Genomic DNA, 16677 nt, shown 5'->3' with positions numbered 1-16677 from the left:
AGTAGATAAACCTGTTGATAATCGCCCAAACTTTCACAGCCTGAATCATGAATGAGCTGCAGAAATGCATCAAAGTGTCAACACCAACTAATACCAAGGCGAGATATAATCTCTCCAGCATGTCCTGGGTCTGCCCCGGAGCGTCCTCCTGGTGGGACATGCCACGAACACCAGGAGTCAGGTATACAGGTACACCTGTATACATGTCATCCAAAAATCCACCACACTCACTCTCATTTTCGAGTATGTTTCATGACAAACTCACATTATTTCTTTTGCTTTTTCTCTCTCACACTCACACCTACACAGACACACATAGAAACAAACAGCAAAACTTCATGTTTGTTTGTGTATCCCCCTGTGTTTTGTCTTTCAGTTGCAGTTTGTTGTTCTAGTCTGTTTTGTTACAAATGCAGCAGTTGGAGACCCAGCATGTCTGTTGGTTTCATCCCCCCATGAAATCATTGGGAAATTACACAAATATTGGTGGTTGCCAGCAATATTCCCTCAGCCTCCATCAGATGCATGTACATTTGACAGTCCTAGGTGACTTTCCTCTTGAAGTAGAAGGTTCCCTCTAGAAGGTTCCGCATCTTCCGGGCAAGGACAGAGAGACTCAAGAGGAGCTTCTATCCCCAAGCCATCCGTGCCCTAAACACACACACCCGCCCTCTCACATCATCTATAATTGACTGAGTCAGGACTCTTCCAGACACTAAACCAAGGCACAATGTACATTTCAATTCCTTTAATTTTAAATATGTTTATATTGTCTATCCTGTAAAATAGTCAGATGTCTATTCATATTAATGTACAGAATTCACCTGCTTGCTGCTACTACTGCACATTCACCCAATGTATATACTACATATATATATATATATATATATATATATATATATATATATATATATATATATAATGTTTTTCCTCTACACCCCCCCCCCCCCCCCCCCCCAATTTTTTTGCACATGTCGAGGAGCGTGTCAGGCTACATTTCACTGTGTGTTATACTTGTATAACTATGCATGTGACAAATAAAGAACCTTGAACCTTGAAGTAACTGACAGTAACTAACTTCACAAAAGTTTTAGAAAATATGACCTGTGACTTAGACATTGACATTAAAGTAACTTAGATATATACTTGAAATTTTTCAGTGCAGCTAGAGCATGAATTTCCAAATCCTATCTCATCATTTAGAAACTTGGGTGCTAGCACCACCCACATCTGCCCAGCAGGGTGACGACTATACCTTATCAACCTTTACAGCCAGATGAAAGGTAAAAATGGGGTAAATTGAAGACGTAAATGAGAATTAATAAGGAAATAATGTGATGCTAGATGGTGTTGACATGAAGTCCAAAGTCCAGACTGGACTGCAAAAAGATCATCTCAGATAATTACAAGTGTTTTTATTGTCCTGTTTCATGGAGGCGGTGTACAAAAAGACAACAATTTTTTTTGTCTTATTTATGCACAAACATCTCATGATAAAATAACAATAATAGTTAATAAATCAATGTGGTTGATTTGATATGTATTGAATTAGTCATGTTACAGTTGTGTAATAGTGATAATAGTGTACCTATCGTTTCTAAATCACTTATGTATGATATAACTGTATTAGCACTTCCACATAAATTTAAAATAGTTCAACATCAAATCTAAAGCTAGTTTGGCATTTAAAACTACTTTCACTTTGAATCTGAAACTTTGACATCACATCTGAAAACTATTTCAACATGTAGAAGATCATTTTGTTACATACAGCTTTCTTTCTCTTGTATCTAAATTACGTCTAACCCCTTTACCCCAGCATTATTCCTTAACTGAGGCAGTATCCTACTTCCTGCCCCTGTTCTTATTTAACCTGTCTGCTACTTATAGCCTTTTGAACTGTGTCTAACCTTTGTAGGCTGCTGGTTTTCTCCTTGGCAATATGGCAATAAGCATGCAAGGAAGACATTGTGGTAATAGGGTCAGTTTCCTCTCTTCTGGTGAATTCTTTAGTAGAACGCAGACTATCGATATTTTAGAGATATTCACAATTCTTCTCACAAGAATAAACACTTGAGAAAACGCTAGCAATGTGACTACCTCTATTTAATGCACACGATTTCCACAATAGACAACAAGTCTGAAACCAACTAAACATCAAATCTGGAAGTAATTTTATATTCAAAATTTATCTGACATAAAATCTCAGTCTAGTTCAAAATAAGATCTGAACCTAGTCTGCCATCAAGCCTGAAACTAGTTCAACATTATCATTATCATGTCCATCTGTAAAAATGTCTCTCTGTAAATGTGGAAACAATAGATTTGTTTTACAAACTAGAGGTAAAAACACAGCATTCCAGTACAACAGGCTACAGAGGAGATACTGGCAGCTGCTGACAAGCCCAACAATCATCACTGGAGTATTTGTTCTCACATCATATGACAGAACAAAACCGTGGATGGAAATTGATGATGCAGTTACATGGTGGGAAAAGCTGTGTTCACGTGGCTAATTAAAGACTCCAGGTACAAGATAAGTAGAAAAATATTTTTTTCAGTCTTGCAGTTACTGACAAGTAAAAAGTTAAATTACTTCAGTAATTGTTCAACTAAATTATTAAGCAGCTATTTTATATGTTTAGTTAAAATTTCCAAGGAGAAAAATCACCTGTGGTACTTTAGTGTTTACATGTTATTTATGTTGTGTCATTGGGTATCATGCTGTGTCACTACTATTGTATTATAAAGTTTATAAAGTTGTTTTCAGAAATATAATATACTTTTAAGACTTCATCACCCACCAAATATAGATTGGATTCTGTTTTTTTGCACAGTGTGTTGTCTGTTATCAGAGTTTCAACTCAGTTGAAACCTGGGAGATACCTTGGTGACATGTGTTTCCCGGCTCTTTGCCAAAATAGCCAATGAAACATGAGCCAACCATGCTGTCGCACTTCATATTTTAAAAAAGCTGGTTCAAGGTTTGTTTGGCGGATTGTTTTTAGAATGCAGTCCACGTCCACCAGATCTCCAGACTACAAACTCTTTCTCCACTTTTAAATCACGTCTTAAAACCCATGTTTTAAAAATTGCATACCCCGCTTCATGATTCAGTCATAGTCTATTTTTTACCTTGGTTAGCTTTTATACTTTCATACTTGTTTTTTTTGTTTGTTTTTTTTACATGTTTTTATTTTGTTCTACTAATTTAAGGTGACCTTCAGTGTCTTTAAAGGCACCTATAAATACAATTTATTATTATTATTATTAGTCACTGCTGAGCCAGTTTGTCCAGGATACAGAGACATGGAAATCCACACATTTCTCGTATGTCATAGAAAATACCAACAGGCTCACACATTTATAACAGCAGCAGACCTGGACAACATGGAAATGTCTCCTGTAACTGCGTCACTCTGCTCGACTTTGCTGTTTGTCGGCGCCTTCACATTTGTCTCTGCAGGTGAGATTTATAAACCAAAGCATATTCTTATAAAGAAAAATAAACAGTATCGGCCTCGTTTACACATTACTTCCCAAATAATTATTTTCATATTTCATATTAAGTTTGTTTATGTCTGTGAAGGCATCATGAGGTCTGGTGGCATCTGTGTGGATGTAAGTGCTTGGTCAAGGGCAGCTTTTACCACAGAGACAAAGATGTCTGCGTCAGTGTGATGTGTTGTAGTTTCATGGGTCAGTATACACCTACAAAGCTTTTTCTTCATGTTTTACAGTATCAATTTAACCTATGCAGTTGCATGTCAAACAACAATTGTATTTTTTGTAGATATTGTCATAGAAAGCTCTGCAACACTTAGAGTCCCAGAGAGCAGCCATTTGGCTTTCTACCTTTAAAACCCGCCTTCCAGCCAAATGGCTGGCAGGCTTTTAGCTAGGCTTTAGCTTCAGCCAAGTGGAAGCTAAATTGGCTAGTCATTCATATGTAAATTAGGTCGTTACCTGAGAAGTGGGGGAGTGGGGGTGTGTGAATGATTGCTGATTTCTAACTGCCAACTGCCTCTTTGTTTGTGTGTGGGGGTGGGGGAGCTGCTAAAAGCTGTGAACTTCCTTTTGTGTTCGTCTTGATGCATTCTCAATCATCCAGGGAAATAAATCTCCAAAAGTCATCAACTTGGAGTGTTTCAGTTTGCCATCTTAGGGAGAAATCAACACACATGGGTGTATTTCCTTTGTTGCTGAGATTTATTGATAAAAACAGTACAAAAAAACCCCAACCATTTGTATACATATTTACAAATAATAATAAAAAGTGAGTATTTAGTATTTAGTATTTATTTATTTATTGTCATTGTCAAGAACAATGAAATTGCGTTTGGGGCTTCCATACAACCCCAAAAAAAGAAGAAAATAATAAATACCCCTTAAAACCCAAGTGTACATATTTAACCCAGTGTGACTCCAATGCAATAAGACAATCCTTAGCAATAATGTTCGTAGAAATTCAGACAAAGACCTGAGAAACATGACAAAATACAACAATGCAACCCATTCAATATTATTGTACTGTGAGATATGATATCAGATATGATAGTTATCTATTTAAGAAAGAGGGGGGGGGCAGGAGGGGGAAGAGAATAAAGATATGATGCACCAATGCAGACCAGTTCATTGCTATTAAGAAGTTGGATATGGTTATTGTCCGTGAGAGGGGGGCAGAGAGTTCAGGAGCCTCACAGCCTGTGGATACAGGCTGTTGGCCAGTCTGGATGTTCTGGCCTGTATAGACCTGTACCTTCTCCCTGAGGGCAGCAGATGGAAAAGGTGGCGCGCAGGGTGATGTTGGTCCCGCAGGATACTGTGCACCCTCCTCAGACAGCGAGTGGGGAAGATATTACTGATCTCTGGCAGACTTGTTCCAATAATTCTGCCAGCTTCTTTCACCACCCGCTGGAGTGCTTGCTGATCGGCCTTGGTGCAGCTGGGGAACCACACTAGAAATCCATACGTCAGAACGCTGCTGATGGCACAGTTGTAGAAGTTCAACATCAGAGATCTGGGAATGTGTGCGCTCCGCAGTCTCCTCAGGTAGTAGAGGCGCTGTTGGGCCTTCTGTACAACTGAGGTGATATGGTTGCCCCAGGACAGGTCCTCGGTCACAGTTACCCCCAAGAATTTAAAACTGCTCACCCTCTCCACCGCCTCACTGCCAATAAAGAGAGGCAGATGGTTGTTATGACCCCTCTTCCGGAAATCTACAATGATCTCCTTGGTCTTTTTGGTGTTTAAGACCAAGTTATTGTCGTGGCACCATGACTCTAGTTGTTGCACCTCTGTCCTATAGTTTGTCTCATCATTGTTGGATATAAGTCCGAGCACTGTAGTGTCATCTGCAAACTTAACAATGAGATTGGACGCGCAGGAGGAAATACAGTCATGGGTGAAGAGAGTGTATAGCAGAGGGCTCAGAACACACCCCTGAGGGGCACCGGTGTTGACCACAAGGGTGGAAGAGGTGTTCTTACCCACTCTGACACTCTGTCTACGGTTAGTGAGGAAGTCCACAATCCAGTTGCACAGAGAGGAGTTAAGTCCCAGTTGGTGGAGTTTGGGACGGAGTTTGTATGGCCGGATGGTATTAAAAGCCGAGCTGTAGTCTACAAAGAGGAGCCGTGCATAGGTGTTCCTGTGTTCCAAGTGCTTCAGTAATGTGTGCAGCACTGTGGCGATCGCATCCTCGGTTGACCGGTTCTCCCTGTATGCAAACTGGTGCGAGTCCAGGGATGGTGGAAAAGCAGCTCTGATGTGTTTAATGACCAGTCTCTCCAGGCATTTGGCGGGAATGGGGGTGAGTGCCACAGGTCTGAAATCGTTCAGACATGTGACATTTGACTGTTTTGGGATGGGAACGATGGTTGCTGCTTTGAAACAGGATGGTACCAGTGAACAGGACAACGAGGTGTTATATATAGAGGTGAAGACGTCCGCCAGGTCCGCAGCACAGTCTTTTAGCACCCGGCCCAGCACTCCATCCGGCCCGGCCGCCTTCCTGGTGTTAATGCTCCGGAACACACGCCTCAGCTCATGAGTGCTCAGGACCGGAGCAGGGTCGGTTGAGGGGAGAGGGGACAGGACAGAGTCGGTGTTCTCCCTGTCAAAACGGGCATAAAAGAGATTTAGATCCTCAGCCAGAGTAGAACTGTCGGCTGAGGGTGATGGTGTTCTTCTTTTGTAGTCCGTGATAGCCCTGATGCCCTCCCAGACCTGCCTTGGGTTTGTGTTGTTCTCAAACCTGGCCTCGATACGCCTCCTGTGCTGCTGCTTGGCAGTCTTGATGCCTCTTCTCAGGTTGGCCCTGGCAGCACTGTATGCCTCCTGGTCCCCGGATTTGAAAGCGTTGTTCCTTGTTCGAATAAGTTGTTGAACTCCGTGTGTCATCCAGGGTGGATTATTAGGGAACACACGGAATCGTTTCCAAGTTGTTACATTGTCCACACAGAAACAGATGTAGTCCAAGACAGTGGAGGTGTAACTGTCCAATGCGACACGATTGTCAGTGTCCTGCACCTTGAATACATCCCAGTCTGTGCAGTGGAAACAGTCCTGAAGCATCGGAATAGCATCCTGCGGCCATGTTCTCACGGTTTTGGTTGTAATCCCAGTGCTCTTGATCTTTTGTGTGTATATTGGGTGTAGCAGAAGGGAGAGATGGTCTGACAGACCCAGGTGGGGATAAGCCTGGGCTCTGTACGCATTCGCCATGTTGGTGTACACCTGGTCCAACGTTCTATCTCCTCTGGTAGCACACTTCACATTACGGTGGAAATTGTGAAGTACAGATTTCAGGTCCGCGTGGTTAAAATCCCCAGCCGCAATAAAGACACTGTCCGGGTGTGCTACCAGGCTGTTATTGATGCTGCTGCTCAATTGTGCTAACGCTAGCTTAGCATTAGCATCTGGTGGAATGTAAACAGCGCAGATGTAAACGGCAGAAAATTCCCGAGGGAGATAGAATGGACGGCACTTTAACACCAACAGTTCTACCTCTGTACTGCACAGTTTTTCCGTTACCGTGACGTTCGTGCACCAAAGGTTGTTAATATAGATGCACAGCCCCCCGCCAGTCTTCTTACCCGAGTCCGCAGACCTGTCGGCTCGATAGGCGGTGCGGCCTGCTAGATCGATAGCCGCATCGGGAATGGCGCTGTCCAGCCAGGTTTCAGTGAAAATCATGCACGAACAGTTATTAAAAGTCCGTCGAGTGGCGATCTGCAGTCGTATTTCATCCAGTTTGTAACGGATTGAACGGGCGTTGGAGAGGAATATGATCGGGAGTGGTGGTTTAAACGGACTAGTCTTTAGCCGTGCCCACAGGCCTCCCCGCTTGCCTCTCTTCTGCCTCCGCTCGCAACGTCTCCTCCTGCGGCTTGCTGTTGCGGGTAGCCCCGGGGGTTGCTTGACGATCTCCGGGGGGATGAGATACTCGGATGTTAGTTGAAGATCTCCACGGCTTAGTTGTAGTAGATCATCTCTGTTGTATTGAAGTAACCCCAGACTGTGTGAAATAATACACAGTACCACCAAAAGTGCAAAAGTGTAGGAGCTCCGGGCCGCTGCGTCTGTGCGCGCCGCCATCTTGGCAGTATTTGAGTGAGTACATACAGAGGTAGAGGTACACTACATGTACATATTAACATACAGTTCAAAGACATGCATTAAGGTGCACACTTGGGCATCTTTTATTTAACATGGTTATACCATTGTGGATTTTTGCTAGTTAAATATGCTCAAGAGTCAGTCATATGTTTGACATCGAGCTGAAAACTTGAAAAGATACATATATTTCAAAACAGTAACATTGCATATCTAGAGAAAATGTTTTTGGATAACAGATGAGTCACATTTTAAACACTGTTTTAATAATCAAACAGACATTTATGAAGCACAGGATACAACAGACATGCTTACAGTGTGAAAGGGAATCTTGGAGCAGAGAAACACCTGTATTTTTGCAATTCTTTTTCACAAGAACAACAACACCAGAAACGCTCTGTGCAGGTAGTAAAGTCTGCGCTATGGGGGTGCTGGGGCTGGCTGGACCCTCAGCTTCCATGCCAGGATCTGCTGCACAACCTTGCACTGGCCCCATGGGCACGGCAAAATTTGTAATCCCTAGTTCGGCTCCCGAAAAAGATGCTTGGGTTGTTCTTGTGTCTAACAAAATTCGTTCTAATGTTTTATTTTTAATGTTACTGTGGAATGTGTTGAACAAAGTGAGTTAGCACAATTTAAATTCCCAAAAAATATTAGTCCCTCAAATGACTGGCATCTGACGTGGCTAGACCGTCACCGGGGACCTGGTGAGAGGTTAAAAAAAATGATCTATGCTGTCGATAGGGCTGTATTTTTTTCAGAATAAATTCTTTTCCATCTTATGCACTTAAGTACACCGATTTAGCGATGAAACTCAAAAAGTGTGATGAATACACACACACACACACAAACAGTATGGAGATGATAACTTGGTATTTGTCAGGGAGGAGCTCATTGAGTGTAAGTATAGAGGAGGAGGAATTCCTACTCGTTATTCATGTACACTGCATTGTGCTTCGTATTGAAACTGTCCATATCTGTCCTTGTAACATTCAGAATAAATTTGAGATTAAATGGCTGAGACAAAAAACATCAATGTTGAGTTTAGTGGTTACTACAAGAGAAATATTTAAAAATTCAAGTCCTAGATGGACTCTGAGGGCTGGACAGTGGTGCATCACGGGAGAGGGCGAGTCCATTTTGTTTCTCCCTAACCAGTGAAAAGTATAAATCTATAGTGTATTTCAGGACATTTTACAGAATAACATGAAAGTAATATAATGAGTAGTAAAATAAATCACTCTAATACGTATACACTGATAGGATACACTGATCAAAGCAAAGAGTCTCCAGATCTGATCTCAGCCCTATAGAAAATCTGTAAAGGGAACTGAAGCTTCAAACTGCCACGCAGCAGCTCATAAACCTGAAAGACTTTCTGTTGAGAGGAGTGGCACCCCCTTAGATGTGTCTATAGTGTATACCTGCTGAAAAACTACACGCGCCACCAGTCCCGAGCTTACCTTCCTGGGCTGCTTACTGAGGATACACTCTACGTCAAAAAGTCAGTGACCCCCTCCATGACTGCAGCTCTACCAGAGCGTGTCAGCCTGCTGGCCACCTTACTTCCCCTCACAGTCGACCAGAGCCAGACTAGTTGGTTAGTCAAATCAAAAATAACTATTATTATTATTGTTGTAGTCATTTAAGAGCACTAATTAAAAATATGAATGTATATAAATATAAACATATATTTACATTTTTTAAGTAATAAAAAACACCGAAATGTAAATGAACATATTTTTTTAACCTGATGTCATCTGTACCTGCAGCAGCCTGAAAGGAGGGATAGTCAGAGGTTTCAAAAATGAATTTTTAACATCTTAAATTTAAAGCATCAATTTAGCTCAGAGGAAACATCTGAGTTTCACCTAACACCATCATTACTGTGTAAATTCAGGATCCACTCCTTTCACCTGCTACACCAGTTAGCTGCTACAAACCAGGTGATCCTAATGGGAGAAGCAGGAAATGCAAATATGTACAGCCAGAGGCGGAGCAAGAAATTTAACATCATTTTCCAGAAGCGAAAGACAAACGTGTGAGAGAGCAGAGCTGCAGTTGAGTCCTGTTTGTCTCTGAAAGAAGATTCAGCTGTCCATCAGGTTTCTCTCAGCAACAGTGGTGAGTGCAGCTGATTACTTTGTTCATCACAGTCACATTGGTTCAATAGAAATGTGCTCATATAGCCACAGATCCACTGTAGAAACACTGAGCTGCTGTTTGAAAGAGTCTCACTGAGGCACTGCTCAGGACTTGGGAATGAACCTCGAGGTGTCCAAAAGTACCTCCTATCTTATATTCCTAACCTGCTTTCCTTGACCTTAATGAAGACGTCACTGAGGTCAAGGAAAAGTTGGTAGGAGATATGATAAGGACTTAGGAAAAGAGAAGAGCTGTGTGCTGAGAATGGCAAAAGATTAGAAAACGCTGATCTTACTTAAACGGGTCTATCAGGCTTCTCTGGAGTTAGAAGAGGTCTTCTAACACGCTAATGTTTTATGAATGGCATATAAACCATTTTGCAGTTGGCCTTAAGGAATAAGTGTTTGTAAGAGTTTTACTTTCAGGAAGACATTTCAATGAGTCATGCAAATGTAACTTAGAAAGTTTATGACACACAATTTACTGCCAAATCCACAAAACCTGTTGTGGAGAATGCTGCTAGAGCTAAGAAGCAATACGAGCATACATGCACGTGTCACAGTAACATAGTAACTGGGACGGCAGTTTTCACAGAGAAACACTTGCACCTGAGCGCACACTCGACGGTTGTGGTCAGCAGGCCTGCGGCACTCTCTCTCACACTCCCTCGTTGGGATTTTTGAGCCAATAATTTGTGTTGTTCTTTGCAGATTGCTGTGTTTTGGGGGGTTTTATTTGGAAAAATGTGGGGGTTGTTTTGGAACGCACCTTCTGTCTTTTTGACTTCTGTCTGACTCCACATTTCCTCTTTTTATTAGTGCTTTTGTTTCAGTTAGCTCTTTCACATTACAAGCAAAGCGAAAGCAGGCCTTTATTATGAAGCATTGAGAGGAAATACTCTGTTTGTCACAGAGTGAGGGGAGTTTTGTCAGTAGAGCTGTCTCACATGCCACCATTTTCATCATGAATAATAAAAACAGGAACAGGAAGTTAAATAAATGGTGGTGCAATACCATCAGCAAATCTTATCTTATCAGACAGGGAAGCACATGACGGACTGGGGAGGCAATGGATGAACCACAAGGAGGCAAACATGGGAACAGCTAAGGCAGATACAGACATGACTAAGGCATGGAGCGAGAGAGCGAGCGACACAGAGAGAGAGGAACATGGAGGGAGAGAGAGAGCGAGAGACATCCAGACAAAACAGCATAGACTAAGACTAAACATGACACACAGGTGAGGCACAGTAACAAGAACCTAAAGATGAATAAACTAACTAAGAGAACAGGAAACACAAAAGATTAAATGAGGAAGAGCAAGGAAACAGAACCACGAATAATATCAAATAATGGAAACTGAACCAGAACACAAAACACTGGGTCACTGACTCAGACCAGTAGATCAAAAGTAGAGTAGAGTTTCCAAATTCTACTCTAATTTTAACTAAATTAAATTTTAACTAAATTTAACTAATATTTTGTTTTCAACACCAGGTACCTTTTTATAACATTTTCTGCTGCTTTAATTTGCCTAAGAACTTTATGGTCCACGAACCATCAGAAAGTGGAAACTCTGCCAATGACATCTGTTGTGGCTGTGACAAGTGGCATCATTCTGGTGATTTTCACACTTTTTCACCTGGAGGTTTGCTCATTTAGAGGGTTAAAGTGCTTCATCTGCTCATCACAGTATACATACCGTCACAGCAGAGCAGCAATAACTCAAAATTGTTGATGGACACATGTAAAGAGTAAAATACTGACACTTTCTTTTTAAAAAATGAAACAAAATAGAATTTAAAAAAAAAAATGTTTTCTTTCTCCTTCACAGTGCAGACATGTCTGCTGCCGGTAATCTGCAATCTGAAGATCAGATTACGTGCTCCATCTGTCTCAATGTGTTCACTGATCCAGTCAGCACACCATGTGGACACAACTTCTGCAAAAACTGCATCAGTCAGCACTGGAAAACTAATCGAAGATATATATGTCCTATTTGTAATAAGGTGTTCAAGAGACGACCTGAACTAGACATCAACACTTTGTTCTCTGAGATGGTTGCTCAGTGCAGACGTGAAGCTCTGCAGAACGCCAGCAGCTCAGAGCAACAAGCTGCCAAACCAGGAGAAGTTCCCTGTGATGTCTGCACTGGAACCACACTGAAGGCCCTGAAGTCATGCCTGGTGTGTCAGACCTCCTACTGTCAGACTCACCTGGAGCCTCATCTGAGAGTCAAAGGTCTGAAACGACATCAGCTGATTGATGCTGTGGAGAACCTTGAAGGCAGGGTGTGTACAAAGCATGATAAACTTCTCGAGCTCTTCTGTAAAACCGACCAGACATGTGTCTGCATGCTCTGCCCTGTTTTAGACCACAAGAGCCACGAGTTTGTTCCTCTGAAAGAAGAATATGAAGGAAAGAAGGCAGAGCTGGAGAAGACAGAGGCTGAGATTCAGCAGAAGATCCAGAAGAGACGACTGAAGATTCAGGAGATCAAAGAGTCAGTGAAGATGAGTAAAGATCGTGCAGATTTACAGAAAAGAGTGGGTGTTCAGGTCCTCACTGCTCTGAAGGAGTCTGTTGAGAGACGGCTGAAGGATCTCATGAAGGAGATCGAAGACAAACAGGAAACGACAGAGAAACAGGCTGAAGGTCTCATCAAAGATCTGGAACAGGAAATATCTGAGCTGATGAAGAGAAGCTCTGAGGTGGAGCAGCTCTCACAATCTGAAGACCATCTCCACCTCCTCCACAGCTTCTCCTCCCTGAAAGCTGCTCCACCCACCAAGGACCGGACAGAGGTCAGAGTCCGTCCACCATCATATGAGGGGACTGTGGTGAGAGCTGTGGCTCAGCTGGAGGAGACATTCTGGAAACCCATGAAGAAGAAGCTGTTTAAGGCTGAGCTGAAGAGGGTCCAGCAGTATGCAGTGGATGTGACTCTGGATCCTGATACAGCAAATCCTGCTCTCATTCTGTGTGATGATAGAAAACAAGTGTATCATAGTGATGTGAAGAAGAAACTTCCAGACAACTCAGAGAGATTTTCTCAGTGTGTTTGTGTTTTAGGAGAGCAGAGTTTCTCTTCAGGCAGATTTTACTTTGAGGTTGAGGTTAAAGGAAAGACTGAGTGGGATTTAGGAGTGGCCAGAGAGTCGATCGACAGGAGGTCAAATATTATACTGAGTCCTCAGAATGGTTTCTGGACTGTCCTGCTGAGAAATGGAAATGAGTACAAAGCGTGTGCTGCCCCTCCAGTCCGTCTCTGTCTTCAGCCTGGTCCTGAGAAGGTGGGGGTGTTTGTGGATTATGAGGAGGGTCTGGTCTCCTTTTATGATGTAGATGCTGCAGCTTTGATCTACTCCTTTACTGGCTGCTCCTTCACTCACAAACTCCACCCATACTTCGGTCCCAGTCTGAATCATGGTGGTAACAACTCTGCACCTCTGATTATCTGCCCTGTCAATCACCCAATCAACGACTGATTTTATTTGATGAACTGAGTGATTTTTACATAAAGGAACAAATGAACATATTGAGTGTAAACACTTTACGATTTCCATGTTTTACATAGATTCTGATTACTGTGGACTCAGATTTACTCTTTGGTTTATTGCTAATGGAATTTGATGTAAAGACAAGAAGAAGACAAAATATCAAACATAACATTTCAGAAACCTTAAATTAATAAAAAAGAACCTTTTGTTAGATTCTTTTATTAAAACAAAGCATTCAGACTTCAGCTGAGGGGCAGTTATGATGTGTAAAAGTGGTTTGGTTATTTTGGATCTGTGTGAAGACTTTGTATCTGCTCAGTGCAAACTGATGGATAATATTAAAACAAATCTGAGAATATTCATCCATCCATTTTCCTCTTTCCCAGGTCCCTGTTAGAAAACCTCTCTTATGAAGTGAGACACAGAGTCTGTGCAATTCTTCCACTATTATCCTGGGAACAGATATATGTGTGACGCGCCTACAGAGAAACAGGTACTTGGTGTACTTGTACATGATTGTAACAGTGCTCTGGATAACAGAGGAACCACAGACAGGGACAGAGAGACTATCATGGTTCTGGGTCATTTGACCCAGTGTTTTGCGGTTTTGTTTGTGTTTTTATGACTGTTATGGATGATTAAGAATATATAAGAATAAAGTTATGTTGAAACAAGCACACCATTGTTTTTCTTATGACATTGCCAATAAGTTTGATGTGTCACATGGCCCTCTTCTTATTGAAAAAACAAAAGTTGATTCCAAGATGGCCGACTTCTAAATGGCCACCATGGTCACCACCCATCTTGAGGAGTTTGCCCCCTCACATATACTAATGTGCCACAAACAGGACTTTAATATCACCAACCATCCCCATGTTATTATGTTATCCATATAAATGGCCCACCCTGTAGTACTAGTTCTAGTACTACTGCTACTGCACAACCCGTATTGTTCAGGGATTTCACAAATTTGTTTAACTCTAATATTTTGGCTTACAGGTAAACTGCTTTTGGAGGTGGGCAGGATAAAAACTTCCAGCATGACACAATGTTTGGAAGTAAAGGGTGGGCGTTGGGGGCTAGGAAGACTGCCAGGTAAAAGAGTCTAGCATCCAGGTGTTACATGGTGTTGCATGTTATAAACAGCCATAAACTATTCCCATTATTTAGAGGTGATTGCCAGATTGTTGGATTTTAGAGACACAGAGAGTGATCCTGTCCTGCATTACTTAACCCTTTAAAACCTACCATAGAACCAAGTCCGCCAGAGCTTACTTTATATTTTTACATGCTGTAGTGCCATTTCTGGGAGCATTTCAAGTTGCTATACATCAATACAACCATTATAGCCCAAATTTTAATAATATGTATGCATTAAGTGCATAGTAATTACATACATTTTCCGATCCGCAAGTTTGGAGTAAAGAGAACTGGACATATATTTGCTTTTTTTGGGTTACTTTGATGTCAAGAAAGTTAGCTTGTTTAGAACTGTGATCAAGGATAACATGTAAAACGTTGAAAGTGTCAATGTAAAAATTGTACAAACTCAAGAAAAGTGGCAAGTGAGGTGGCAAAAGTGCATTTTTACTCACGTAGAAGTACAGCTGCTAGTGTCAAAAATACTCGAGTAAAAGTTTGATAAAGTATCAGGTTACAAAATGTGCTCAAAGTAAAGTAGTAACCTAGCTGAACCTTGTGCTATAATAAAATAATATTAGTAGATAGGACTACAAACTTAGTCTGGTGGTAAAAGGCACAAGGGCCTAGGGGGCACATTTGGCAGCCAGGGTTAGAGCTCAGACACCTGGAGCCTGGGGGGTTGGGGGCTAACAACACTGTCTGGTAAAGGGAATCTAACATCCTGGTACTACATGGTGTTGCAGCTGATAAAAAGCCATAAAATATTTGCATTGTTTAGAGGTGATTGCATTATTCTGGAGAGCAAAGGTACTTGTACTATTGAAAATCAGTTTCATAAAAAACACGTAAACAGACATAAAGAAGAATGTGTTTGTAAAACTAGCGGTAACATATGAGAATACTTTATTAATCACCAGCCATCATAATTCGTCATACAATGAGAACAGGACAAATCAGCAACTGACAACGACTAATTAATATTAAAATCTGTAACATAATGCATTGCTTGGAGTTTAGTCTGTTACTGTTACTATTTTTACAATTTCTTCTTGGAGCAACTGTAATGCACATAATTTCCTTAGTGATTAATAAAGTATTCTGATTCTGATGGTTTCAGGATGACCTGCCATTATCCAATCACACATCTGCTTACCTGGATCTTTTGCTTGTTTCTCCTCCTCTTCTTTTCTCTTTTTTCTAAACTGAGGACCTAATTTTGCACTCCAGTATGAACACCCATCCCTCAACCCGAGGATCACCACAACATAAGCTAATAAACTTAAACCTTAGTTCACAGATTCACTTTGTCTAGGGTGTATTTCTGGGATTTCGCACAACCCAGGATTCAAATCATGAATACATAATGGGCTCGGATTTACAAAATTATAAATGAAATGTGCTCTATTCGGAAGCAGCCGGTCCCTCCCCTTTCGATGGGTTGTGTGTGAGACTTTAAATCATCAAACTGTAAATTTTAAATTGTTATTGATCCCTTTACCCCTGGTCCTAAAGTGTATATTTATTTTCTTACTCTTCTTATATTTATTGTTTGTTTACTTGCACTGCTGTAACTGGAGCATCATCTTCTCGTCTCTCTATAAATGGTAAATGGCCTGCATTTGTATAGCGCTTTTCTAGTCCTTAAGGACTCCAAAGCGCTTCACACTACATTCAGTCATTCACCCATTCACACACACATTCCCACACTGGTGATGCAAGCTACATTGTAGCCACAGCTGCCCTGGGGCGCACTGACAGAGGCGAGGCTGCCAGACACAGGCGCCACCGGGCCCTCTGACCAACACCAGTAGGCAAACATGGGGTTAGTATCTTGCCCAAGGATATTTGGCATGCAGCCTGGAGGCAGCCTGGGATCGAACCACCGACCTTCTGATTAGTGGCTGACCTGCTCTGCCACCTGAGCTACAGGAGTGGCTGTAGCTCAGGTGGAATATGCATAATTCAATTCATTTTTATTTATATACACAATATATATAGTGTGTTGTTAGTTGCCTCAAGTACAACAGTACAAAGAAAACAGAGACTATCCCAACAGCCTTATGACCCCTTATGAGCAAGCAGTTTGGTAACAGTGGAAAAGAAAAACTCCCTTTTGACAGGAAGAAACCTCCAGCAGAATCAGGTTCAGGGAGGGGCAGCCTGATTGGTTGGGGTGATGTGGGGAAGATTAAAAAAACATGGTGTGGAAGAGAGTAACAGATAAATAGTAAATGATGATTAAATAAAGAGGTGAATAAACATGAAAGAAGGAG

The 16677-nt window shown here is 41.6% G+C and overlaps 1 protein-coding gene across 1 annotated transcript; it reads left to right on the top strand.

The window, feature by feature from the left end:
- The first annotated feature begins 11498 nt into the window (after positions 1-11498).
- On the top strand, positions 11499-13249 carry LOC113018468 (E3 ubiquitin-protein ligase TRIM21-like). The gene is made up of 2 exons (XM_026161532.1): positions 11499-11515; positions 11596-13249. Exons 1-2 carry the CDS (start codon positions 11499-11501, stop codon positions 13247-13249), a joined length of 1671 nt encoding a protein of 556 aa, XP_026017317.1.
- Positions 13250-16677: the final 3428 nt, after the last annotated feature.

Source organism: Astatotilapia calliptera, unplaced genomic scaffold (genome assembly GCF_900246225.1).
Source record: "Astatotilapia calliptera unplaced genomic scaffold, fAstCal1.2 U_scaffold_9, whole genome shotgun sequence".
NCBI lineage: Eukaryota > Metazoa > Chordata > Actinopteri > Cichliformes > Cichlidae > Astatotilapia > Astatotilapia calliptera.
Note: the sequence above shows the minus strand (reverse complement) of the source record. Positions and strands in the feature narration are given on the sequence as shown.